Genomic DNA, 24,815 nt, shown 5'->3' with positions numbered 1-24,815 from the left:
CTTTGCCTACAGTGGCCAGGTGTCACTGCGTGTGTGTGCGTATAGCGGTTGTATGTACCTAGAGTGGCTAGGTATATACTACGCATGTGCCTACATAGCGGTGATGTGTCATCCCCAGAGTGCCGTAAAATAATTCTTTAAGGTTTATTTTTTTCCCCAAATGGGAATTAAGTCCATCCACAACATACCTTAACTATAGGCAAGCAAAACAATAAACAAATACACGACCAAGTAAAATAGACTCCACTGTAAATTATATAAGCACATGAATTAGAGAAGAAAGTGTTAATAATATGAGTTTTAGGTATTTTATTAAGTGAAAACAATCTCATTCTCGAGTTTCAAAAATCTTTTAAAAACATTCTACAATAAACTTGTAGAAATAGTGTCATAAAATGTAAGGCACTAACTGGCATTTTGAGTAATCTTGCAGTTTGCTAAAAATGTAATAAATGCTGGTAGACATTTACGCATAGTAATTTCCTGAGGATTTCTTTTAGTCCTTTCACCATGCCCAACATGATTGAAAAATAACAAACACAAGAGAGATAAGCCTACTTGGGACAGAAATGCAGCTTTTTGGTCAGCATTGAGGCAAAGCAGGGAACCTGCTTCTTGCCAATCGCACCTCGGTCCTGGCAGAAGTCCACACGTCGCTGAGAGACCTTTCTGTTCACCAGCGTGAGCAGCTCCGTGAACTCCAAGGTATTCCCGTACCTCGCCAGCATCTCACACAAATCCTGAATGTACCAGGAGCCATTCACAGTCTCTCGGTGAGAGTAATACCCTAAAACAAGATGGAGGGAGGTGCTTCATAATTTTTTGCTTCAAGGTCAATGGAAGACACTTTTATGATTACTTCAGGTACAGAAACGAAAGGTCTCGAAAGTCCTTGGGAAAGAATAAGATGTGCTTCTCATCATGCGGGTACAATTTTACTATTGCTTGATCCCATGTAGGAAAACATACTAATTCTATGGTTTTACATACAAAGGATTAATGAAGTTTCCTCCACTTTCTAAAAAAAAGAAAACTAGAACAAAAGAATACCTAATGATTTTTCGAGGCCAGAGATTAAACAAAACCATTTGGTTAGAAAGAAAAGAACACAGCAAAATGCTTTTCAACAAGGTTTTCCACAATTCTATCAGAATGGCACCGCTCCTCTGTCACCAGTGACAGCAAAGCTGCTAATACCCAATACGATTACAAGGCCCTGTTGTTCTTATATTATTATGATACATACACACACATAGGTGCACACATAATAAATATACACAGGAAATCTTGTTGTTCTATAAGGTATTTTACATTTCATTTATCAACCAGAAAGGATTTCTTCAATGCGACTAGGTCTGTGGCTTTTTAATAGGACATGGTAATTTAATTGTGAAAGACTACTCCAATTCAAAGGTGACAGGCTTAAGCCAAGCGTACAGGGCACAGGCTTCTGCGCAACATCCGTTCACTCACCTTCTGCGACGGAGTAGCACATGAGGAAGTCTGCCCCCGCAGGCAGGGTGTACACAGAGGCGGCATCCACCTGGGTGACATTGTCCGGCCTGTCCGGCTGATGATCCACCACGTCCAGAGGAACCACTGGCACGTCATGCTGGTTGCCCCTACAGGCCTACGAAAGAGAGAGAAAAGAGTGAGTTTTCTGCCTGCCATCTTGTCACGAATGCTTGGTGTGCAGTGAGAAGATGTCATGTTCAGCGCACCGTCCATTAGTAACAGGCCACATAAGCAGTTCTAGAACAATGCAGTCGGGCTCTGAGAGAGGCAAAGCTAACAAAGCTGCCTTCCCAGTAACATTTCCTTATAGACAACGTTTACAAAACCCGGTCCCTTCCCGCCCCCACCCACCTCCCAAACAAACACCAAAATGTGCCAAATGGTATACCCTTCTTTTTTTTAAAAACTATCATCCTTATTTAAAATGTTTTTATTCAATCAGGTAGTTAAACCCAAATGATGTTTTGACTGCCTAGTTGAGGTCTCCAGTTGTGACAATGTACATCTGGCTGACTCAAGAAGTCATCCGTCCATGTGCCTTGCCTTCTGTGCCCACTGTATTTTTTTTTTCAATGTTTAAAAATTATGTGTCTACGTGTATGTCTGTGGGTGTGTCTGTGACTGCATGTGACTGCATGTGGCCCCGGAGTTTGGAAAACGGTGTTGGGTCCCTTGGAACATGGACTGGAACTTAGATCCTCTGCAAGAGCAGCCATGTGTGCTATTAATCACTGAGCCATCCCTCCAGCCCTGAGCTCTCTCTCTCTCTCTCTCTCTCTCCAGCCTTTGTTCTCAACTTAAAGTGCGTTCTAAATTTACATCTATTAATCCTGGTTCAGAAGCTAGCCCCTAATTTTTTTTTTTCTGGTTTGGGGGCCTCATGTTTGCTAAGCAAGTGCCGCCACTGAGCTAAACACACTCTACAGTGTTATAGGCTACACCGTGCTCCACCCTCAAATTCACATGTTGAAGTCTCTAAAACCAAATTTCTCATGCTCCAAACATTTGTTGTTTTTTTTTTTTTAATCTCTAAAACTATCTGTCAGCTTAGGGACGTGTACAGGGGATGCGGCAGCTGAAGACTCCTCCTACTCACTTCCACTGGCTTGCATGCACTTTAGCTCCCACAGGCCCAAGCCCAGTGTAGCTGCGCAGCCTTCCATGGTCCTGGGCAATCAACGCCGTCCCTTCCAGTGGCTTCTTCCCCACACCCAGCCCAGCCCCACAGTGCAGTGTCACACCAGCGATTAGCTGTCATCGCAAATGTTGATCAAAACACTTTTTTTTGTTTTGTTTTGCTTTTTTTGTTTGTTTGTTTGTTTGTTTGTTTTTCGAGGCAGGGTTTACCTGGGTGGCGCTGGCTGGCCGAAAACTCACTTTATAGACCAGGCTGGCTGGCCCTCAACCCACAAGTGTGGGGACTAAAGGTGTGTGCCACCCACTGCCCAGCTCAGAACACTCTTATAACAAATGCCAACTCTGACGGGATGTACAAAGGGCCTTTCCAGTTACTGGAGAAACTTATTTTAGAAAAATGACTTTTTTAACTTTTATAATCAACATACTTGATTTTATAACCAAGATGATAAGATCAGTCTTACCTGAATGATAAATATCTTGGGTTTTCCAACCAGGCTCTGACACTTGTCTCCTTTGAACAAGCCAGTCAATGTCTGAATTTCAATTTTGGCGTCATAGGCATAAATGTGGTTGCCTTCCCCGTGGCTCAGGAAGACACACAGGAAGCAATCGGCGTCTACATGGCTTGAGGTCGACACTACAGATGACCCCCAAAACGCATGCAGGGGTGAAAATAAGAGCTCGTTATCCACATGTAGAACTTCAAGTTACAGGTTCTAGAACAAAAATACACTTACAACATGGCGGGAGAGGAGTTTGCTTTAATAAATACAAACTTCCTATAGTAACACACATATTTATCTTTTTTTTCCTTCGGTTTTGATATTGGCTCTCATCCTGGAGTCAGGCTGGCCCTAAACTGTTTCCTTCTAAATTCTGGTTGTTTGAGACAGGGAGTGACATTGTTGTCCATGAAGGCTGGCCTTAAATACCCTTTAACCCTCAACCCTCAGCCTCCTCATGGTAGGATGACAGATGTGACCTACCATAGCTGGCTTAAAAAAAAATTATTAAAGTTTGAAGCTTGGCTGGTCTTAAGTACAGAAAAATGATGGAGAAAAACATGGGAAGGCTCCTTTAAGATGCAAGTTACTTAAAGATACAACATAAACATCACAGACCAACATCCTCAAGGACCATGTATACAGAAATGCTCAGTTAAAATGCTTGCAAGCGGAATTCAGCAACACATGAAAAGAAACATACACTGTGACCCAGCTGGCTTAATTGCAGGATTATAACGCTGGCTCGTCATATGCAAATCAGTGAATATAATACAGCATATAAACACACTCAAGGAGGGAAGCACATTATCATTTTGATAGATGCAAAAAAGTGACAAACTCAACATCCTCTTCTGATGGAAGCCCTGAAGAAACCAGGAACAGAAAGAACACAATTCACCACCACACAGGCTATTCACAACAGAACTACAGCAACCCTCTCCTAACAGAGGAAAAGCGAAGCACTTCCTAGAGAGACAAGCGAATACATTCTCTCCCACTTTTACTCAGTATGGTTCTTTAAGTGTTAATCAGGGCAGTAAGGCAAGAGGAAGAAATAAAAGAGACACAAAAGAGGAAGACAGAAATAAATTACCCCTGTTTGTAGATGGCACGACCCCATATTTAAAAGACACTGAATGGCTGGAGAGATGGCTGAGCAGGTAAGATCACAGGCAGCTGTTGGTTCAGTTGCCAGCACTCACATGGCAGCTCACAACCATCTGTTATGTTAGACTTTAATGCTCTCTTTTTGGCCCCTCATGGCACCAGGTACCTTACATAAATGAAGGCAAAACACTCCCACACATGAGATACTAAAAATTAAAAAGCACTAATTACTTCACCAGGAACTCTAGATCTGATATACACTTTCAACTAACCAGCAGGATACAAAGACTGGAAGCTTCCTTCTCAGTGTGCTATTACACACTGAGAAAGCCGAAACGGAACACTGTTCACAACAGCATTCCAAAGGAAACACACAGGAACAAACAGAAGAGGTGCAAGACCTCTCAGTGGAAGATGGAAAGTCCTCCGTGCTCACAGACTGACAACATGAAGAAAATGGCTACAATACAAAAGCCATCCACAGCTTCTCACGATAACTTTCCACATTAGGCTATGATAGAAAACATCCTGCGTTGAGTACAGAAGCATCGGGGACCCTGATCGTGAAGGCAATCCTCAGGAACTAGAACTAAGCTGGGGTTAGCTCCACACTGATTTCAATTTACAGTGCAGAAGTCAGTGACGAAACCAGTGTGATGCCAGCACAGAGATGCATCGACCAATGGGATTGAGGACCCAGAAATAAACCCACAGGGCTCCAGACACCTAATTTTTGACAAAGGAAGCAAAACATACATGAGAGAAAACACAAAAGTCAATCTCTGAAATAAGCTGTTCTGGGAAACCTGGACATCCACACGGGGAAGTAACTTCAAGACCTGAAACTACTATAAACATTTCAAGATCCAGGCATAAGCAGGGTGCTGAGATGGTTCACAGGTAAAGGTGGTTATGGCCAAGCCTGATTTCAGAATACGAATGATAGAAAACTCCCTCCTAAAGCTGTCCCCGATATCCACATGGGTGCTGTGGCACGCCTACAGGCTCACTCACACACATGCACGCACACAAACACACACACAAATAATAAATGAATGATACGGGCAGCTTTCTGAAAATGACTCTAATAGCTCAGGAAATACTTCCAAAAATTAACAAATGGGATCACTTGAAACTAAATGAACCTCAGAGCAAAAGAAACAATTACCAGAGTGAGAATACAGCCTACAGAATGGGAGAAATCTTTTTTTGGCTACACATCTGAAGGTTAATATCTAGACTATATGAAGGGGGGAAAAAGCCTACTAGAAAACCAAATAATCCGATCAGAAATTGATAAATGAAACAAATGGACAATTCTCAAAATATGAAACCACCAAACCAGGTGGTAGTGATAGCGATGGCAGTGGCACATGCCTTTAATCCCAGTGTTTGAGAGTTAGAGGCAGGTTGATCTTGGAGAGTTTGAGGCCAGCCTGCTCTACATAGGTAGTTCCAGGACAGCCAGTGTTATACAGAGAAATCCTGTCTTGAAGAAAAAAAACAAAATATGAAGTACCCATTGCCAGCAGCTGCATGACAAGACTGTTAATCAACCTTGGCCATCAGAGAAATGCAAATCAGAAAGACCTTGAGATCATTTACCTCAGCGAGAATGGCTCTCATCATCATCAACAACAGTGCTGGTGAGGTGGGAAGCTGGCAGTTGAGGTGGGGAATGGACTGGGAAGGAAGGAGTTGGTATATAAGTAAATGCACCATGGAAATCAATACAGAGCTTCCTCAGACACCAAACACAGCTACCAATGGTAGCACTCCTGGGAACAGAGCCAAGGGAATCCAGGACAGCACTGCTCACAACAGACAAACTACAGAATCAGCTTACTTGGCCTTCAGCTCACAAGTAGAGAAAATGTGGTATGTCCCCCAACGGAGTTCTATTCATCCCCACAGAAGAACCAAATAAGCCATCTGCAGGAACACACACAGAGCTACAGACCATCACCCTAAGCAGAACAGGGCAGACTTGGACAGACAAGACACAAACAGTCCCTGAAGGTACAGTCTTCAGCTTCACAGTGTTCTCTCACCTGTCACACTCATGCGACAGGAAAATGGAAGGCAGACTATTTGGGAAGAGGAGGGGGGCTGCTCGGAGTGGAGATGAGGGAATAGAAGGTAAAGAGTAAACATGGTCAAAATGCGTGTTCCCCAAATGGAACATGAATGTCACCACGAAACCCGCTTCATACAGTGACTATATGGTAATTTACAAATTCTTTTGAACAGACCCATGCACCAATATATAAGAAGGTTCTTTCAGGGATCAGACTTTCCTACAGTCGACTAGAAACAACCAATCACAGCTGCCCGTGGCTACACCCTCTGCCACGCCTAACTCTCAGAGCTTCCTGGGTAGAGTAGAAACCCGGTGTCCTACAAAGCTGTTGAACAAAGTAGAAAACTTAGTAAGCAGCCAGTTTCGATAATAATTTAATTAAAGGAACAAGATGGAGAAAGTGCAAAAGGATTATGCAAACAGCAGTAACAGCCCACCAGCAACTATTAGAAGGCTCACAGCAGGCAATAAGGACTGACTCTCAGCTGCATTATAATAAGAATACCTACTGCACAGTGATGCAACAGTTTAAACACACAAACAAGTCAGTACCAAGAAACAAAGGACAAGTAGGGGAAGGGTGAGTAAGCAGGCCTAATCAAAAGGGCCCAGCAGCTGAAAAATTTGTAATTCAGATGTTCACCACCAACAGGTCATTTCCTTCAACTCTGGAGTAATATTATTATTAATAATAACAACAGTATATAAATGTATAACTGGAGGCATGCCAATATAATAAATGTTGCCAGATCTCCAGGTCTGGTGGGGAATGGAAGCACAGAGGCAAGACCAACACCTCCACCCGCTGAAACTGCTAACTTGGTTTTCTGCACAGGGGCTTCTTTGCACTGGTCTTTAGAGCTAGCAGAGAGCACCCGACCCCACCGGAGATCTCGGACGGAAGGCTACCTACCCTCGTGAATCGTGAGCAGCAGTTCTTGTGCTTTGAGATCGTCAAAGCATTTCACCTCAAATCCTAGTTCCGAAAACCTGGTGACACATTAAACTCAGCATCAGCTTGTGTGCTCTTCCAGACCATCCAATATCCTTAGTTTTTGAGTAATTCCACTCATATTTTGACGACGTGTAAACAACAACGGTGATTTCCCTTGGATCATCTGCTCTATGAAAGGGCTTAACACTGCCAAGAGCCAATTCAATGACAACTGTTACCGTCTACTGCACATATGTTAGTGCTGGTAACAATCAAAAGAACAGGGTGAGGAAGACAGCTTAGGCAAGTTCTCAGGGGAAGTTCAGTTTATTTTTTAGATGGGGGAGGGGTGGTGGGGGCAGGGATGGAACCCCGAGCCTCATGCGTGCTAAATAAGCACACGCTAGGTCCAAGTGAGGTTTTTAATCTGTCTCCAGTGCTAAATTATCATCAGTTAATACTAATTAGAAATACTTAAGTGTATCATCACCAGAGGAAACTACCTTCGAGTTAGGTTGTCCCTGTCTGCTCTAGTGCCCCGCCTCTCTGGGAGCATCAGGTGCCAGAAAAACCTCTCATGGTTGAAGATTAGGGCAATTCCCCTCTTCTTGTGGTCCATCTTGTACTGTTCTGCTGGATCAAACACTTCCCTGCTAAAAAGGAAAGAAACAAGAAAAAAAACAAAACAAAACAAACAAAAAAAAAACCCTCATGTTAAGCCCAAGGCCAGTGTGCAGATCGAGTCTGCTGCTTCTACAAGGCTGGGCGCTGTATCAGGGAAGAGGTGCAACTGTTGGTTAGCAACACTGTGCATCCTCAGCCCCCATCCCATCCCAGGCCCTCTGCAATGATGTTTCCTCCCGGGCTCTAGGATCCGGTGACACAGAACAACAGCCAGGCCCAGGGCCAAGCTCCAGTATTAAACCCACACCTTACCAAGTATATCATTTGAACTTCACTTCACTGCAGGTCCTTTGACAAGGTGTGGCCTCTAACCCAGTGGTTCTCAACCTTCCTAATACTTCGCCCCTTTAATACAGTCCCTCACGTTGTGATGACTCCCCCAGCCGTAACATCATGTTTGTTGCTACTTGATAACTATAAGTTTGCTAATGTTATCAATTTTAATATAAATAGCTGTGTTTTCTGATGGTCTTAGGCTCCCCCGTGGAAGGGTCCTCTGACTTCCAAAGGGTCATGACCAACAGGTTGAGAACCCCTGCTCTACACATTAGCTCCCCAAATGCTAAAGAATGCTGAACATGACAACTGCATTCTTACTTTTATTTCTAGAGATAGTTGTGACCAAGAAAGGAAATGGCTTTATTAGATAAGAGCGCACTTACCTTTGGTAGAAGCCATCTGTTTCTGTCATGGTTTACTTTCACCTATTATAAAAACAAAGTTGTTGCTTGTTAATTTTATTTATTTATTTATTTATTGAGACAAGATTTCATTATGTAGCCCTGGCTGGCCTCTAACTCACAGAGATCACCTGCCTTTGCCTCCTGAGGGCTGGGATCAAAGGTGTGCACCACCACGCCCCACTTGTTTAACTAAAGTACAGCACTCATCCTTCCCCTCTCACACCCCCAGTCTCTAATGGAAATGAAGGGCAGCTATCTGGTCAGCAAATCAGTTACAGCAATACAATGCCTTTCTTGCCTTCAAAATAACGAATCATAAGCAGAAATGGAGAAAATATTATCCAAGCACATTTGCCTTGAGCTAAACTACTCTGTGGTTAGAGAGTTTGAAGGGAATACACAGTTGGCTGTGTTGTACCCAAAAATGCTTTTGTAAAGAGAGCAGGAGCTGAGTCATACAGGAGAACTGAATCCAGTCTGTGGTCAGCAATCTTACTAGTACAAGGAATACACTTAAAAGGAAGCGGGCAAGCCTGCAGAGGTTCAAATTTTGGTCTTCTGAATGGTCTGTCTCTACAGAAAACACCATTAAGAGGTCCGGGTACTCACACCTCGCCATCTTCCAAACAACCCTTCGTTGCATCCTTCCCTACTCTGGGGAGTGCTGTGCGACAGCACTTTCTGTGCTGATGCAACTGCTCAGTGTTTGCAATGCCATGTGTTGGTCACTAGCCTCCTGTGGCTACTAAGCATGTGAGATGTAGCAAGCACAACAGAGAAGCTCAGTCTTTATGTTTAATGACACGGGGTCTCACTTTGTGTGAGGAAGGCCTCACACTCATGGGCTGAAAGCTTTGTTCCTCCTGGCTCAGCATCCAGAGTAGCTCAGGCAAGAAGCTCTCGGTGAAATTAAATGTAATGAGAAAATTCAGCCAGTGGCCTTTGTATGAAACTGGATCAGTAATCTCTTTTCCCCTGGTTAATTAATAGTTTAAGGAGAAGAGTTATGAACAAAGAGGAAAGTACATCTTTTAGCAGAGGTCTCTCTGCAGAATGGATTCTTTTCCCCTCTTTCCTTAGACAGGCTCCCTGGGCTCTGACTGTCCCAATACCATGCCACTGAAACAAAAACACTACTACACAGCAGTGAGGTCGAGTGGGGAAGCGGCCGAGGTCCCCTTTAGCCTATCCCTCTTAGAGTTTGCCCAGGCAACACCATTTCTCAATAAAGAGTCCAGAAGGGCATTTCCTTCTCCCGGCTAAGCAGGTTTCCTCAATCTGCCTCAGAATTCCTTGTGAGTGCTAGAATGTAGGCTCCTGGGTCAGGACTGAAACTGAGAATCTGGCAAGGGACTGATTCTCTTGCCTTTGTGAGGAGGTAAATTTTATAAGGAGTTTAAGAGTCTGTAGAAATGTCTTTACTTTGGTCTCCACTCTCCCAAGGTTTTTTCCAGGTAACTGCCCGCAAGGTAACAGTGCTATCAGAGGACCCAGGTAATGCCCCGGATGCTCTGTGTCAGCAGCATGGGGCTCCCTTCCTGCCACACCAGAGGTGCTCAGGGCTTCCCTCTTTGCACAGCCTTTCCTCATCTTTCAGCCAATGAGATAGTTTTAACCGAATTACCTTTCAATTAAACAAAACCATGCCAGAGAGCTAATTACCACTCCTCACACCAAGGCTCGTTAGCCCCAGTGGAAGGCAGCTAGTCTTAGAGAAGGGGTCACCTTCTTGGAGATCTTGAAGATGATCTGCTGGCCACCTCCTTTAGCTTTGCCTCCTCCAAACGCATTGCCTAAGGCAGTTCAAAGTGTACCAGAGGGCTGCTGTGGCAAAATGCCAGTCAAGGCCTGCCATGTCCTTGAGGATGAAAGCCCTGGAGGCCAGCTCTACCCTCCCTGTTCAATGTGAAGCTTCAGTGCCTCACATATTGCTGTCAGCGCAGTCAGGGCCTACAGACTTAGCTTCAAGTTGTTGCGAAGTCTGTGCGCTGATCTGTTAGGTTAGACAGACATCCAGTTTCAAGGTTGTCAGATTCACAACCTCAGTAAGAGTCTGTTTAACCTTAGGCTGTACGCTTTTAATAAAGTTTTTTAAACATGTATTTATTTTGGGTATGCAGGGAGGCTGGTAGCCTCAGGCCACAGCTCCGTGGAGGTTAAGATGGCAACTTACAGGAGCAGGCTTCCTTCTTCCATACTACGGTCCCAGGTCCTCAGGCTAAGTGGCAAGTGTCTTTACCTGCTAAGTCATCTTACCAGCCTCAAACAGTTTTTAATATAGACTTACGCACAAACATTACGGAAGAGAGAAGGGAGGCTTAGGAAAATTACAATAGACATCCAAGATACCTGCTTTAGTTGGGGCTTCTATTGCTTCGATGAAACACCATGACCAAAGTTGGGGAGGAAAGGGTTCATTTGGCTTACACTTCTTTTTTTAAATCACTGTTCACCATCGAAGGACATCAGGACATGGACCTCAAACAGTCCAGAACTTGCAGGCAGGATCTGATGCAGAGGCCATGGAGGGGTGCTGCTTACTGGCTTGCTCATAATGGCTTACTCAGTCTGCTTTCTTATAGAACTCTGGATCACTAGCCCAGGGGTGGCACCACCCACCATGGGCCGGGCCCTCTCACATCAATCACTAACTAAGAAAATGCCTTACAGGTTTGTCTACAGCTTGATCTTATAGAGGTATTTTGATTGAGGTTCCCCTCAGATGACGTCTCTCCGTGTCAAGTTGACATAAAAATAGCCACACAACATGGGTGCAGACTTGGCAAGAGTCTTGCTGTAGGAAGGGTTTTAAAGCAGTGGATCCCAGGAGGACCCCCAGTTCTCATTCCTTCTGCCTCAGCTTTCTGAGTACTGGGTTACAGCAAAGCATTATTGCCCCCAAGATGTAGTCTGTGTTATCCAGACTGGCCTTAAACCTGAGACTCTCCTACCTAAGCCTCTTCAGCAGCTGAGATTAAGATTCCCTATAAGAGATTTAGACATGGGTAGTCACCAGTCTACAAAAATGTAGATGAACTAGTCATCAAAAATGTGTATACAATTAAACCTGATTCTTGGCTTCTTCTCACTTCTCTTTTTCTGTTCCACCCTAATGTAAACATTGCCTTCTGGTTCCTTAATTTGTCTTTTTTCTCTTTATGGTAATTTCCAAATAAAGCTATCAGCCACTGTTGACTGCTTGGCACTGTAGATACTTTATCTTACTGTACTTCCAAAGCTCCAGAGTACAGAAAACGTGGACCAGGCCTGCCTAAGGTCAGCTCTGAGAAATTGGAAGTGAAAGCCAGGCGCTGGGGGACTGCGAAGGCTGTACTACCTGTCACCAGACCTTCCACCAGCGGCCACTTTCCTTCTGTCAGGAGAATCTACCCATATTCCCGGTCAGCCTATAGGAAGTAACTCACCCCCCTAGAACATAGAAAAGCCATGACTGGGGACATAATGGGAGGGAGGGAGCAGAGAGAAAAACAATCAGACAAAAAAGGGAGGGGTCAGTGCACATTCCCCACCCCACCCCCGGGTTCCCACCCCTCACCACTCAATCCTAAACTGGGAATGGCCAATAGACCCCGTGTGTCCAACGGGTCCACTCCCTGCAAATTCATGGGGGCTTTCGGTTTGCCTCTGGAGGAAGGACACAGCTCTGAAATAAAAGCTGTATCTCTGACCGACCTTAAAAACCAATCAAGCTTGAATTTTTCTAACTTTAACCAGCGCTGCTCTTGTTGAGCGACAGGAAGCCTGTTCTGCAGTGAGCACTAGCAGTTTATCTCGGTGGAGAAAAGTTATTTGGGGCTGACCCGCGGAGGGACAGCAACAGGTCTGCAGGCTGCTGGTGACACTGGGGTTGGGGTGCCCGCCCAGGTCCAACCCTTGCCTGTGGTCTTGAGCCTGTCTCCCGCAGGCCTGTGCCCGCTCCCTGAACCGCCACTTCTCTCCACTTTCCAGGCAGAAGCGAGCAACAAAACAGGATTCAACTTGCAGGGCCAAGTTCTCGACCACACAGCGTAAGCGCCGCCTTTTAAAGTTTAAAGAGCCGGGAGGCTGCAGAGCAGGAGGACAAAGGCGCTCGGCGAGGTTAGCCTGGGCAAACACCACTACCAAGTCTGCCACCGCCACCGCCCAGCGCCGCAAGCCCACAGCTTCTGCAAGTCCCGGGAGGAGGCCATCCGCCCTGCTCTGGCCCGCGTCCCACGCTGGCACCGGTGCCGGCACTTACCTGCGGGCGAGCTCCGGGTGTCCCAGCCCTGCGGCCTCAGCTCGCCAGACCCCGCTTCCTGCCAGCCCAGCCCCGCCCCGCCCCGTGCCCTGCCCTGTGCCCCGCCCCAGGATCCGCCTCCGCCTCCCCCAGCTCCAGCAGCAGCAGCAAGGCCCTCCGTCACCCCGGCAACGCCGGGACGCCACTGCGTCTTCCTGTGCACCGCAGAACCCACACCTGTAGGGCGGGGCGGGGGTTGGGGGGGAGAAGGGTGTGGAGACCGACCCCGGACACCGCTGTCCGCCACTGCCCGGGAAGAGCCAGTGGCGCGACCTCTCGTCCATCCAGGCTGGTGAAGTCAGCGCTGCGGTTTCCGCCACCTCATCTAGTGCTCCGGTTTAATGTAGGGCGCTCTCTCTCCAGTAGTTACTTTAGAGGGCTTGTAATAACGCATTTCCCGTGTGGTTTTGTTTGGACAGGAGGTTTAGGCCAACAAACAAACAAACCCTGAAGGCAATTCCTGGGCCATCTTCCCACCCTCTGTTCTTCCCTGAGTCTCCTGTGGCTGAGGTCATATGACCTGGATCCTCCTGCATCCACACTCAGTGCTGTGGTAACTGTCTTGCCCCACCACACCCAGGATTCTTGCACGCTAGCTAAGCACTCTACCAATTCCTGGATGTTTAAGCCTGGCTTTCAAAAGTAGAGGTGATTTGGCAGGGTACGCAGAATGACGAGTTTCCGTCTGTGACCGTGGCTTTCCCTGTGTCCTCCTCCACTGAGTGTTGTACCTTCTGTCTGCCACCTTATCATTGAAAAAGTTACCAACTACAGACGATAAAAATAAGTTAAGGTGCTAGCAGTTGGCTGAGAGTTCTTTTATTATACTGTTTAATCGTGTATTTATGTGTAGGAAGTGTGTGTGTGCGTGCGCGTGCGCGCGTATGTCTATGAGGGTTAACTGATCCCGGTGGGTTCACACATGCGTCCAATCTGTCAACAGTAGGCTTTAGTCATATGCAAGTATCTTTTCACAGCCTTCTGCCCTCTGCTGATCTCAAAGTAAAAGTCTTCCAAGATGGCAGTCTACTGAATCTTCAGTCGTGCTAGTTTACCGCGCAAACCTTTCTCCTTGCTTGTTTAGGGCAAGGAAAAAGGTTTATTGGGTGTGGCCTAATTGGAGGAAGTGTGTCACTGTGGAGGTGGGCTTTAAGGTCTCCTATGCTGAAGCTATAGTCAGTGTGGCACACAGCCTCCTGCTGCTGTCTGCGAATGAGCTCTCGGCTCCTCCAGCGCCATGTCTGCCTGCACACGGCCATGCTTCCTGCCATGGCAATAACAGACTAAACCTCTGAAACTCTAAGCCAGCCCCAGTTAAATGTTTGTCTTTATACGAGTTGCCATGGTCATGGTGTTCTCCACAGCAATAGAACCCTAACCAAGACAGTCCCGTTCGGTGGCCCATTGCTCTGGGGGCTGAGGCAAAGCAGTGCGGCAAGGCAGAGTATATGGCAGAAGAGGCTGCCTCACCTCATAGCAGCCCCAAAGCAGACAGGGTAGGGAGAGTAACCCTAAGATGCTCTTCAAGGCCATGGCCCCGTTAATGTCTTGGCCTGGGCATGAAGTTCTCAAACACCTGGGCCTTCGGGGACATTACAGATCCAAGTATTATTAGGGATACAAAGTATCGAGAATTAGACACTTTTCTAATCACTATGATAAAGGTGCCCCAAAGAAGCAAGGTAAAGGAGGATGGTTCATGGTGGCCCTGGTTTGGGTAATACCCTGCATCCTTGCAGGGACGGCACTGATGCAGAGGCAGTTCCTGTCTGTGATGACGTGAGCAGGAGGCATCTGGCTAGCAGTCAGGAAGTAGACAGAGACTGAGCCAGAGGCAGGCCTGGGGGACAGTGCCAAAGGCTCAGCCCAGTGAGTGACTCATTCCCTCCTGTTACAGCGCCACCTTCTAAAGATCCTACACCCCCGATACAGCACCGCTAGCTGATGACCAAGCGCTTAAATACAGCAGCCTGTGTCTTCCATCTAAACTGCAACAACTTTCTGTAAAATTACAGATGCATCGTTTTAGATGCAAGCACTAGCCACAGTAAGTGGCTGAGGTCCACTTCAGTGAGTTGGATGCATGTGCTTGCTAGACAATCACTGGCTGGAACTATAGCAAGCTCCCTTCCCTGTTGGAAGGAAGAAGACAGAAAAGCAAAACTATTAAGTAAGATAAGCAGAGTACAATAGAGACCGAATGTTGGCTGACAGGATAGGTTTCCCATACCTGAATACTACTCACTTTTATAGAATTTACTATACCAAAGTCTTAGCTTATTACATACTCTAAGAATGAAACACAAGGAATATAGTCTAAAGAGTTTGAAAATAAAATTTTGGTCCGTTTTGAGTGCTAACTCTACCATTTTTCTAATTTGTTTTCCTTATAGAAATCACATAAACAGTAAACTTCTAGGACCCAGCCTCATCTGCCTAAGAAAACGTGTTACAGTTGAATCCAGCTGGTTCCCCCCTGCTGGAACTCGTAAGCAGTGCCGTTGGGTCATGAGCGGTGAACAGTCTCAGTGTAGCAACGCATTGGTCAGTTCACAACTGGATGAACTACTGAGAAACAGTATAAGGTGGAGCCTCTCCCTGGAAGGGTGTGTCTTGTCCTTGTCCCCTCTCTGTCTCTCTACTGTGAACTAGGAGCCCTCTACCATCATCTCACCAGGCCCAGAAGTGGTGGAGCAGAGATTTCTCTCATACTCTGTCACAGAGAAGAAGCCTGAGAGCCAATGAAAAGAAGTTGTCAACAGGTTTTGAAAGATTCTACAGATATGAAATAAATAATCCAGGGGCTGGAGAGATGGCTCAGTGGTTAAGAGCACTGGATGATCTTCCAGAGGACCCTGGCTCAATTCCCAGCATGCATATGGCCACTCACCATCAGCTATAACTCCAGTTCCAGGGGAACTGCTACCCTCCTCCTGGCCTTTGCAGACACCAGGCATACACATGGCACAGACATTCATCACTCACACACATAAATAAATAAGCAAAATTTAAGAAAGAAGTAATCCAAAATCACTAAGAACAATATCACTATAGCTAGCATGCAAAAGTGAGAACAGTGATTGTTACATCTTAGACCTGGGACAAATGGCTAAGGTGTCTGCATATCAAAGCAGACCTGTTGGCCAGGTTCTTTCAGTACCCCTCAGTCCCTACCTGTCACAGAGAATGGCTGGCTGGTATCCCCTGACCCCTTCCCCAAACTTACCCAGCCCAGGGGCTGGGCTGCTCTTCCTCAGGTGCCCTTCCGTTGTAATTCCGCCAGTTTAGTTACCTGGCCCTTCCACCTCCCCTTTACTCTCCTGGCTTTCTCCTCTCCCTCCTCCCTCTTCTCACTAGGCCAGGCTCAGGGTCATGTTTACTCTGGCTCTGCACCCCCTTTTATCTACAATAAATCTCTTCTTCCAGCGTATCTAGGAGCCATCATGTCCTCCCTTTTTCTTATCATTCACTGATAGAGTTTTACTGTATTTACTTCTTTTAATTTTATTTAAAACATTTTTAGATGTACCTTATGGGTATGAGAGTCTATGTACCACTTGCATGCCCAGTGCCTAGAGAAGTCAAAACAGATCTCCTGGAACTGGAGTTTACAGGTGGTTGTGGGCTACCGTGTGGGTGCTGGGCACTGAGTGTGGGTCCTCTGCAAGATCAGCGAGCGCTCTTAACTGCCCAGCCCTGCCCAGCCCTGTTGCCTTTAAAAAACAGCACCTGCTACTCTTTTCCTTTTTACCATACAGTAGCTATACTAAGGCATTGTTACTTAGGGACCTGGCTGATTTTGCAGGATGAAAGAAAACCAGAAAACTGTAGAGTTACCTCACTCCTTACTTACTATATACCATCTGAATATATATGTATATATACATATATATGCTACAGTTAATTTCTGTGACTTTTGAACAATGCAATACAGTATGTATAGAAAAAAAATTTGCCTGTTTCAGTCCCCTCCCAAAAGCATCAATTAAGGGTCTCAGGAATTTTCACCAACGCCTAGTCTGCTCACTTAGCCACAAAGCACACCCTTGCTTTGTCTGAGAACACATCTCTTATTAGGGTGACTGCTGTCCTCTCACCTTTGAGAGAAGAGATTGGATTGGAAGTAACAATTCATATTCAAAGCCAAGAAAGCAGCCCTTTCTCCAGAAAGCTTTTCCTCCTCACAGCGCCACCTGTAGTACTCACCAAGAACGTGTTCCGTTTGTGTTCTTTCCTGACATTCCAAGCAGTTTACCTTAAAACCGGCTAGGTGTTACTCAAAAGATAAACGGGGTTTGGTGTCTGGGGGTAGGGAAAATCACCAGTCAAAGGCTAAACATTCTGAGGCCATTACGACAGTTCCGATATTCAGACATTTTAAGAGACAGCCGAGCTGTCCTGGGATTTGTTTACACACCTTTTCATTTTCAGTGTGAGAGACCCACAAAAGACAGCTCTTTCTACTTTGCCTTTCCCATCCTCTTTGATTCCACAATTAAAGACCTAAAGAAAAACACTCTCAAGAGAAAATAAGGAAGAAAACATTATCAAGAATAACTTTTATTAGATAATAACCTCCATTAGTAGAAGGTCAATCTTTTAACAATACTCCAGAATGTAAGGTGAGGAACAGGTATTAGGAAATAACCATCAAATATGACAACATGTAGCGCTCTGATCTCATTAGATCCATCTCGACTAGAACTCAGCAAATTACAACGTCTGCTATAACTGGTCTGTGAAACCGGAGTGCTGTGTCTCTGAGTATCATTCACACCACAATACTTAGATGCCCTGGGTTGTCCCTGAAAGGCAGTACTGGCCGCGCTGCCGACTCTAAGAGAGATGAACACTTGAAATCCTCGTCATTGTGAGCGACACAACTAGTTCCTATCGCCACGGGCTCCTGAGAAACATGTTATGTATAACTACACAGACAAATAATAGTTAGTTCCTCCTGGCCTAAATGCACAGTTGAAATTTCAAAGTAAATTATACTTCTAAGGGAAGATTGGACAATATTTTAAAATAAAATCATGTTGAAAAGTCCTTATAATTAATTTTACGCTTGCTCTCATTTTTATTGTTAACTACAGCTATGAAAAAGAAGCCACACAAGCTTCAAGCTTTTTTTCCTGTTTTGGGGGAGTCACTGAGACAACGAAGCCCACAAAGGAGGTATATTCTCCTCTCTACTTCCAGTTCCCAGCATGCTCTTAGCTCTACTTCTTACTGGCCCCCACTCCTTTTCACTTTGAGGTTTTAAAATCAAAAAACAGTCAGTAAGGTCTTAAAATGACCCATCACAAATATAAGGCAGCTTTAGGCTGTGAAAGCGTCTTTGACAAGGATTGTCCTTCGTTCTCACCGGCTCGCGGAGTCTTCCTTACAGATCGGACTTTTCTTCGTAGCGACACCAACACGCAGCTCGCTGGCTGTCCAGGTATGGCTTGCAGCCTAAGTGTATGACACTGTGGAAGAGGAGTTCCACCGTTGTTTCACACGCTGCAAAGTAAAGATGCGTCATCACCACTGGGCAAGTGTCAAGCATGGCTCCGGTCCCATATCTGTCACCAGGCATAGCATAGGGCCACGCACCAAAGCCGGCGCTCCAACACATAGGTGCTCAAAGTCATCCCAGCCCCTCACACCAGCGGCACACCCTGCAGATCCCATCTTAGTCTTCTCTCCGTGAGCCACAAATGTGCATCTGCGTGTGCATGTGTGTGTGCATGCTTGGTTTCAACTGTACAGACTATTTTTTTTGTAGCAACTAAGATCTTTATGAAACACAAGCCGTGGGGTCATTGGTGTTAGTTTTCTGTTTAGCTGAGACATGTAGTCCCAAGAAAGACACCTGCAGAGTTTGTGGGGGAGGGTCTGTGGCTGTTCTCCTTGGAGAGTCAGGCTGTGGCCTCCTACAGGTGAAGCTGTCCCCTCAGTCTCAGAAAATGCCGCAGATGGAGAAATGGCCCAGGGGCAAAGGCATCTGCCACAGAGCACGATGCCCTGAATTCAATCCCACGGTGAAGGAGAGAACCAACAAGCTGTGTCCTCTGACCTTCACATGTGTGCTGTGGTAATAACATGTGCCTGCACATACACACATACACACACACATATACACACAAATGTAATAAAAAAAAGTTTTTTAAACAAGCAAAAAAAAAAAAAAGTCTCCCAAACCTCAAGGCATCACTATGACCAGGGGTTTCTAAGAACTGATCACAGATTACTGAAGATGCTCATATTAAATGGAACCCATTCTAAAATTTGGTTTAGGGGTGGAGGCTCATGGGAATCAAAAGCAGTTTCTCCTGGTAGGTTTAAAAATGTTTTTAACTATATTAAAAAAAAAGGGGGGGGGAGTTTGGCAATTTACTTTTCCTATTCTAGGAATCCTTAGACACACTACATTCTCAGAGCTGAACCACATAATAGCTTCAAGCAGCCAAAACACTTTTTTCAAATATTCACATTGAGGAAGAACCTTCCTCTAAAACTCATCCTTTTAAAGTCCTCCAAAGACTGTGCCATTACAGAGCAAGATCATCTGGAGAGAGCATCACCTGGCCACGCTTCTCCATCCCCCCTGAGCTTCAGTTTGCTACTGTGGCCAAAAGCACGCTAGCGGTGGCTGTGGTGGATCCAGGCTCAGCTAAGGCCGGGGCCTCTTCCTGGACAGTTTTTCCAGGATTCCAGAGCCAGAGCTACATCGCCAGTCTGTCTAGAGCAGTCAATAGACAGAGAATGGGCTTCAGAGTGAGACGGCCAACTCTAGACAAGGTCCCATCCTCACTTCCTTCCCTGAAAGGCAAGGGGTCCAGTCTAGCACTGCAGGGGGTTGGGGGTTGGGGGCTGGTCTGATGCTTGAATTTTGATGCTAATTACTGGCCCTCAAGATCTGGTTACCGCCTAGATATTCCTATCCTTGTGTAAACCTGCTTAAAACATTATACCTAATTGGTTGATTAAAAGGCCTAAAACCTGGGCAGGACAGAAAGGGGTCAAGGCCAAGATTCCTGGGCTTTGGGAACCGGAGAATCATGGGAAATAGAAGGGCGGGAAGAGAGAAGGAAGGAGGGCTCCACAATGGTTAGCATGGAAAAGAAAACACGTGGGCCAGGAGGAAGGACTCTAATAATGTCGTGAAAGGCCCAGATGAAGAAAGAATACAAGCAAGTATTGATAAGATTATGGATGGAAGATAGCCCAGATGAGGATGGTTAAGGAGGATGACATTGGATGGGGGCTGGGAGGTGGATGGTGAGGTTATTGAAAGAGTGTAGACGGAATTATCTGCCCAGCCCAAGGTGTTTTAAGGAAATTATAAAATCTAACAGGTGTCTGTGTCTTATTGATTGTGGCAGCGGCTTAAATAATACAGCCACAATAATTAGAGGTCTAATAAGATATAACATGATATAGCCCAAGATTCATTGTTATTTACAGCAACAGCAGGGTTTTTGTGAGCATCAAAAGAAGATGTGAATGCATTATCCAGCACAACAGTTTAAAGAAAATGCATGAGAATGTTAGTTCTCTTTCCTGCTTTTGTCTTTGTCACTTGTCTTTTGACTTTTGTGTGTAGTACAGTCTTTGCTTTATAGAAGAAAAGCCTTATAAATGCTTGTATTGAACAGTGATTCATATTGCCACAGACATTTCATTCAGCTTCTGACAAGCTGAATGGAGGCTGGGAGTCCAGCGATTCAGCTTTCATGAGTCATCCCTAATCTAGGGTAAAACTTTCAGCAGGAGAGGTGCTTTCCAGTAGTCATCCATGTCCCTCTAAGTTTCCTCAACAAACTTACTGGCTCACCAAGCTAACTTGGATGGAATAATTTTTGTTGCCACTGCTTTTGTCACATACTGGACAGTAAGTCCTTATTGCTGGGTTATAGGACATGATGAATTCAGGCTGACAGCAATCTGGAGGCATCTTCCCTGGTTGCTAACATTTGTACTGCTGGGAGATCACAGCTTGCAGGGGAAGTCTTGTCCCCAACTTTTCTGCGTGGCCCTTTGTGTTAATGCCATCAACGTGTCATGCAAGATGCGCCCATGATGTACTTGTTATGGGTACAACCAACTACTTTCTGATCAGATTTAAGGCCTGTTACAAACAAGGAAACGCATGTTTGGTGTGCTTCTACTCTGCATCCTGGCCAGAGGGCCCATCCTTACCCTGAACATTCTGAGCAAGTCCTAGCGTCTTCTGTACGTCTCGGCAGATCTTGGAGAGGCAGTACTGGAACTCCTCATCACAGTCGTTCTTGCCTTTACCACAGGTCTCATAGCACCTGTCATGTTGGTTGCAGCACTTCGTCAGGGAAGGGATGCCGATGTTCAGCTGCGAGATGCATTTGGGTGTCAGTGAGGAGCAAAGCTTCCAGTATGAGTTTTGCATTCAAATGAACTTCACAGAAGCCCCCAAACCCACATCTGCCTAAAAATGCTTCCCTGTATAAACCTCCCCACCTCCTTACCAATTCCCAGCCAGGGAAATGTTTCAGCCACACCACATTCCTCTACTTGCTAGAATTAACTGTTAGTAACTTTCACAACTTTTAGCTATCCAAAACACAATGAAGAACTAACTTTCTTACGTAGTTTACTTCTTTGTGTGTGTGGGTGTGTGTGTGCGGGTGTGTGTGTGCATGTGTGTGGAATAGCAGGCACGGGAGGGCAGCAGCCAGGGTGGGATGTCTTTCTCTACTGGTATGTGCCTTGCTGCCCTGAATCAAGTCTCTCCCGGAGTCTGGAGACCACTGTTTTGGCTACACTGATTATCCAGAGTGCTCCGAGGATCCATCTGCCTCCATTCTGCAACACTGCAGTGACAGGCACACACAGCCATGCCTGGCTTGTGTGGATATGGGAGAATTCAAACTCCAGTGCTCACACCTGCACAAAATTCAAACTCAAGTGCTCACACCTGCACAGAAGCCCTCTTACCCACAAGCCATCTCCTTCATCCCAAAACAAGCTTTAAAAACGAGCTTAAGAGCCTTAAAAGAGTCCTCTGACCTTAGGCCATGTCAAAGTGTTCTGTGTCCCTTCCTCCAAATAAGTGAACTTTCTGTGAAATGTTACAGGGAACTCTTAAGCGCCTACACTTTAAATGGTGGTTTGTTTGTTTGTCTTTTAAGTATTTTTCCATTTTTTTTAAGAGATATCCTTACTTTGAATCTATGACCTACCTTTAGTTATTTTGACTGACATACACAACCCTCCTGGATAGGAGTTGTTTTCATAACCACCCCCTCCACCTGTGGCTACTGGCTTGTCAAGTCTACCCAGTAACTGCTATGATCCCTACACTGCCGCCCCCACTCAGCCTTTTATTATACAGTAAACAGGCCTCCTCTACTTTTTTCTTCCCTAAGAAATACTGCTTTGCACTTTAAAATTTCAAGTTGTGTTTGTGGTAATTAGAAAATACAAATTATGTGACATTTATACAAGATAAAAACAAATAAATTATTTTAAACCCATTTAGTATTGTTTAGTTGTTAAATATTTTATCAGACAACAACAATAAACACAATCATTACAATAAACAAAATTATCTGTGAGCCCAAGGACGCACTTAAGTCTTGAATTACTAAAAATTATTAGACTAACAGTCATAAAACTTATCAAAGGAAAAAAAAGTATTTACATGAACACCAAACAATGGAGAGCCGCATCCATTTGGTGGGGATGGTTTATATCCATAGCGTGGAACAGGCTTTGATCCTATATAAAATACAAATGATTTCACATTTAGCTTAAAATATGAAAGAAATAAAATGTGTATTTGTAAAGGTATACAATGTGCTTGAATGTGTTTAATATTTAGTTGGACAAAACATAAATCATGATGTGTATATTTTGATGAGCACTAGAATGCTTGATCATGGAATTATTTTTAGTTCCTGTTAAGAATGCAGAACATATGCAAATGTGCACATACATACACCAATGCACGGCATTCATCAAGGTAATTACTATTTATAAGCACGCACTGTCAAAACATGCAAAAGCTTATCCTGGAGCACACAACACTGCATCACTGAACAGAAGATCAGCACTGTCTGCCTGCACGTCTAATGCTTGAGTTTCTTAGGTGAAAACCTGTTAGGTGTGCGCTGCATCTTCTGTTTCAGCAAATCTTATTCCACAAAAAGCTCAGTAACCATCAACTTGCAGGTGTTTAGCTAAAGCCTAATCAAAGACAGGTGAGGTTCTGCAATGGAAATCTAGTAATTTCAGTCCACGATAGGGCATCCTAGAACCATACATCTCTGCAGACAACAATGTCTATATGATGTAGCTAAAAAAGTCTGTTCATAACCCACCCAGTGTACGGCATTTGCTAAGTAGTCCAAGCAGACTAACAGTCACATTCCAGCAAGGCTTTTCCTGGTGATACTTTTGACTTGTATGATTCCTAACACACCATGCCATTAATCTGTCTACTATTTGCTTCTCCATACTGAAATGTCAACCTGAGGCAGGCGTTTTCTACTGTACCTGCCCCGTGCCTAGCATAGCTTCTGCATATAGTTCCATTCTCAATGAAAGCTGGTGACACGTGGTCAAATCCATGAACCCGGGCAGACTTAGGAGGTTAATCCCTAGGACACCTGGAACATTTGTTCTAGATTAATAAACAGGGTTACTATGTATCCCTCAGTCTTTGGAGGCCAGTAAATGAAGGCCCAGGAACCTCCAAAGACTGACCACTTCCAGCTTGTTCCATCGCTTTAAAATGTGGCAGCCAGGGCCCATCAAGACGGCTTAGCCGGCAAAGAATCTGTTACCAAGCTTAAGTATCTGAGTTCAATCCCCCACAACCCACATGCTAAAGAGAACAGATTCCCATGAGTTGTCTCTTGACTTCCACATGCACATGTGGAGCACACACACACACATATACACAATCTCATACACACATGAATAAATAAATATAAATTGTAAAGTGTGGCCCCCTAAACTTAATGTCATTATATATGATGGACCCTTTTGAGGCGATAAGAATATTTCATTTTAACACAGCTTATGAAAGATGTACTAGGGCTAAACTATCAAATGGTAGCAATTAAAAAAAAAAGTACTTCCTAAAATTGAGCTTTTAAAATATCTACTCCTAGCTGGGCATGTTGGTGCAGGCCTTTTATCTCAGCACTCAGGAGGCAGAGGCAGGTAGATCTCCGAGTTCGAGACCAGCTTAGTCTACACAGTGAGTTCAGGACAGCCAGGGCTAAAAGAGACCCTGCCCCCCCCCCCCCAAAAAAAAAAAAAAGCATAAATAAATACCTACTACTTCTAGAATTTCAGCATTTCTGTAATTATTTTTTTAGAGTTGTTATAGGACTGTTGAATGCTATTTAGTTGGCTTTGCTTTATCAGCCACCATTGTTTAGGAAGCTTTACATTTAGAGCTATTTGCCTAGCATTTCCTGGAGTCATAAACTTGAGCAACAGAGATTAATCTGTATTGAGGCAAGCAGCATCTTGCTATAGATGGTCCCTTCTCTGATGTTATTAATACAGCCCCTTGGGAGACCACTCAGCCAGTCATGACTTTGCTTAAGCAAAGTCTCATTACTATAATGAGAAACTATGCCTTTTTCATATACGGTTTAAAGCCTGGCTTAGAAGGCAGATGCCTTAGTTCATTTCTTTCTTTTCCTTCCTTCCTTCCTTCCTTCCTTCCTTCCTTCCTTCCTTCCTTCCTTCCTTCCTTCCTTCTCTCTCCCTCTCTCTCTTTCTTTCTTCTTTCTCTTTCTTTCTTTCTTTCTTTCTTTCTTTCTTTCTTTCTTTCTTTCTTTCTTTCTTTCTTTCTTTCTTTCCTTTCTTTCTTTCTTTCTTTCTTTCTTTCTTTCTTTCTTTCTTTCTT

General features: G+C 44.8%; 2 protein-coding genes across 5 annotated transcripts in view; both read right to left on the bottom strand.

The window, feature by feature from the left end:
* Positions 1-294: 294 nt before the first annotated feature.
* On the bottom strand, positions 295-12,963 carry Casp6 (caspase 6). 4 transcript variants are annotated; one of them, XM_055628120.1, is made up of 7 exons: positions 12,890-12,963; positions 8,629-8,670; positions 7,786-7,935; positions 7,262-7,338; positions 3,117-3,292; positions 1,474-1,630; positions 295-787 (listed from the first exon to the last, which is right to left on the bottom strand). In XM_055628120.1, the coding sequence occupies exons 2-7, from the start codon at positions 8,655-8,657 to the stop codon at positions 555-557; spliced, it is 822 nt and encodes a 273-aa protein (XP_055484095.1). In that variant the 5' UTR covers positions 8,658-8,670; positions 12,890-12,963; the 3' UTR covers positions 295-554. The 4 variants fall into 4 exon arrangements, with proteins under 4 accessions (XP_055484095.1, XP_055484097.1, XP_055484098.1 ...); XM_055628122.1 differs by having other exon boundaries at positions 7,786-7,932; XM_055628123.1 differs by lacking the exon at positions 12,890-12,963 and adding an exon at positions 10,999-11,112 and having other exon boundaries at positions 7,786-7,932.
* A 4,494-nt stretch (positions 12,964-17,457) lies between these two features.
* Positions 17,458-24,815, bottom strand: part of Pla2g12a (phospholipase A2 group XIIA) — a 15,029-nt gene continuing 7,671 nt past the window's right edge. The window contains exons 2-4 of the mRNA XM_055628124.1: positions 22,593-22,669; positions 21,116-21,281; positions 17,458-18,433 (exon numbers count right to left, since the gene is read on the bottom strand). Of these exons, the coding sequence (XP_055484099.1) occupies positions 18,315-18,433; positions 21,116-21,281; positions 22,593-22,669 (362 nt within the window). The 3' untranslated portion in view covers positions 17,458-18,314. The remainder of the gene's footprint in view (positions 18,434-21,115; positions 21,282-22,592; positions 22,670-24,815) is intronic.

This window comes from Psammomys obesus, unplaced genomic scaffold (genome assembly GCF_907164565.1).
Source record: "Psammomys obesus unplaced genomic scaffold, mPsaObe1.curated_primary_1811, whole genome shotgun sequence".
NCBI classification, from domain to species: domain Eukaryota; kingdom Metazoa; phylum Chordata; class Mammalia; order Rodentia; family Muridae; genus Psammomys; species Psammomys obesus.
Note: the sequence above shows the minus strand (reverse complement) of the source record. Positions and strands in the feature narration are given on the sequence as shown.

What these genes read in the sequence shown, in the direction of transcription:
- Casp6 (XM_055628120.1), bottom strand. Translation starts at nt 8,657, where the DNA reads ATGACAGAAACAGATGGCTTCTACCAAAG. An exon ending in AGGGACAACCTAACTCGAAG is followed by an intron (nt 7,339 to 7,785) that starts GTAGTTTCCTCT and finishes ATGTGTCACCAG; the next exon opens with GTTTTCGGAACTAGGATTTG. An exon ending in GTGCTACTCCGTCGCAGAAG is followed by an intron (nt 788 to 1,473) that starts GTGAGTGAACGG and finishes ATCTTGTTTTAG; the next exon opens with GGTATTACTCTCACCGAGAG.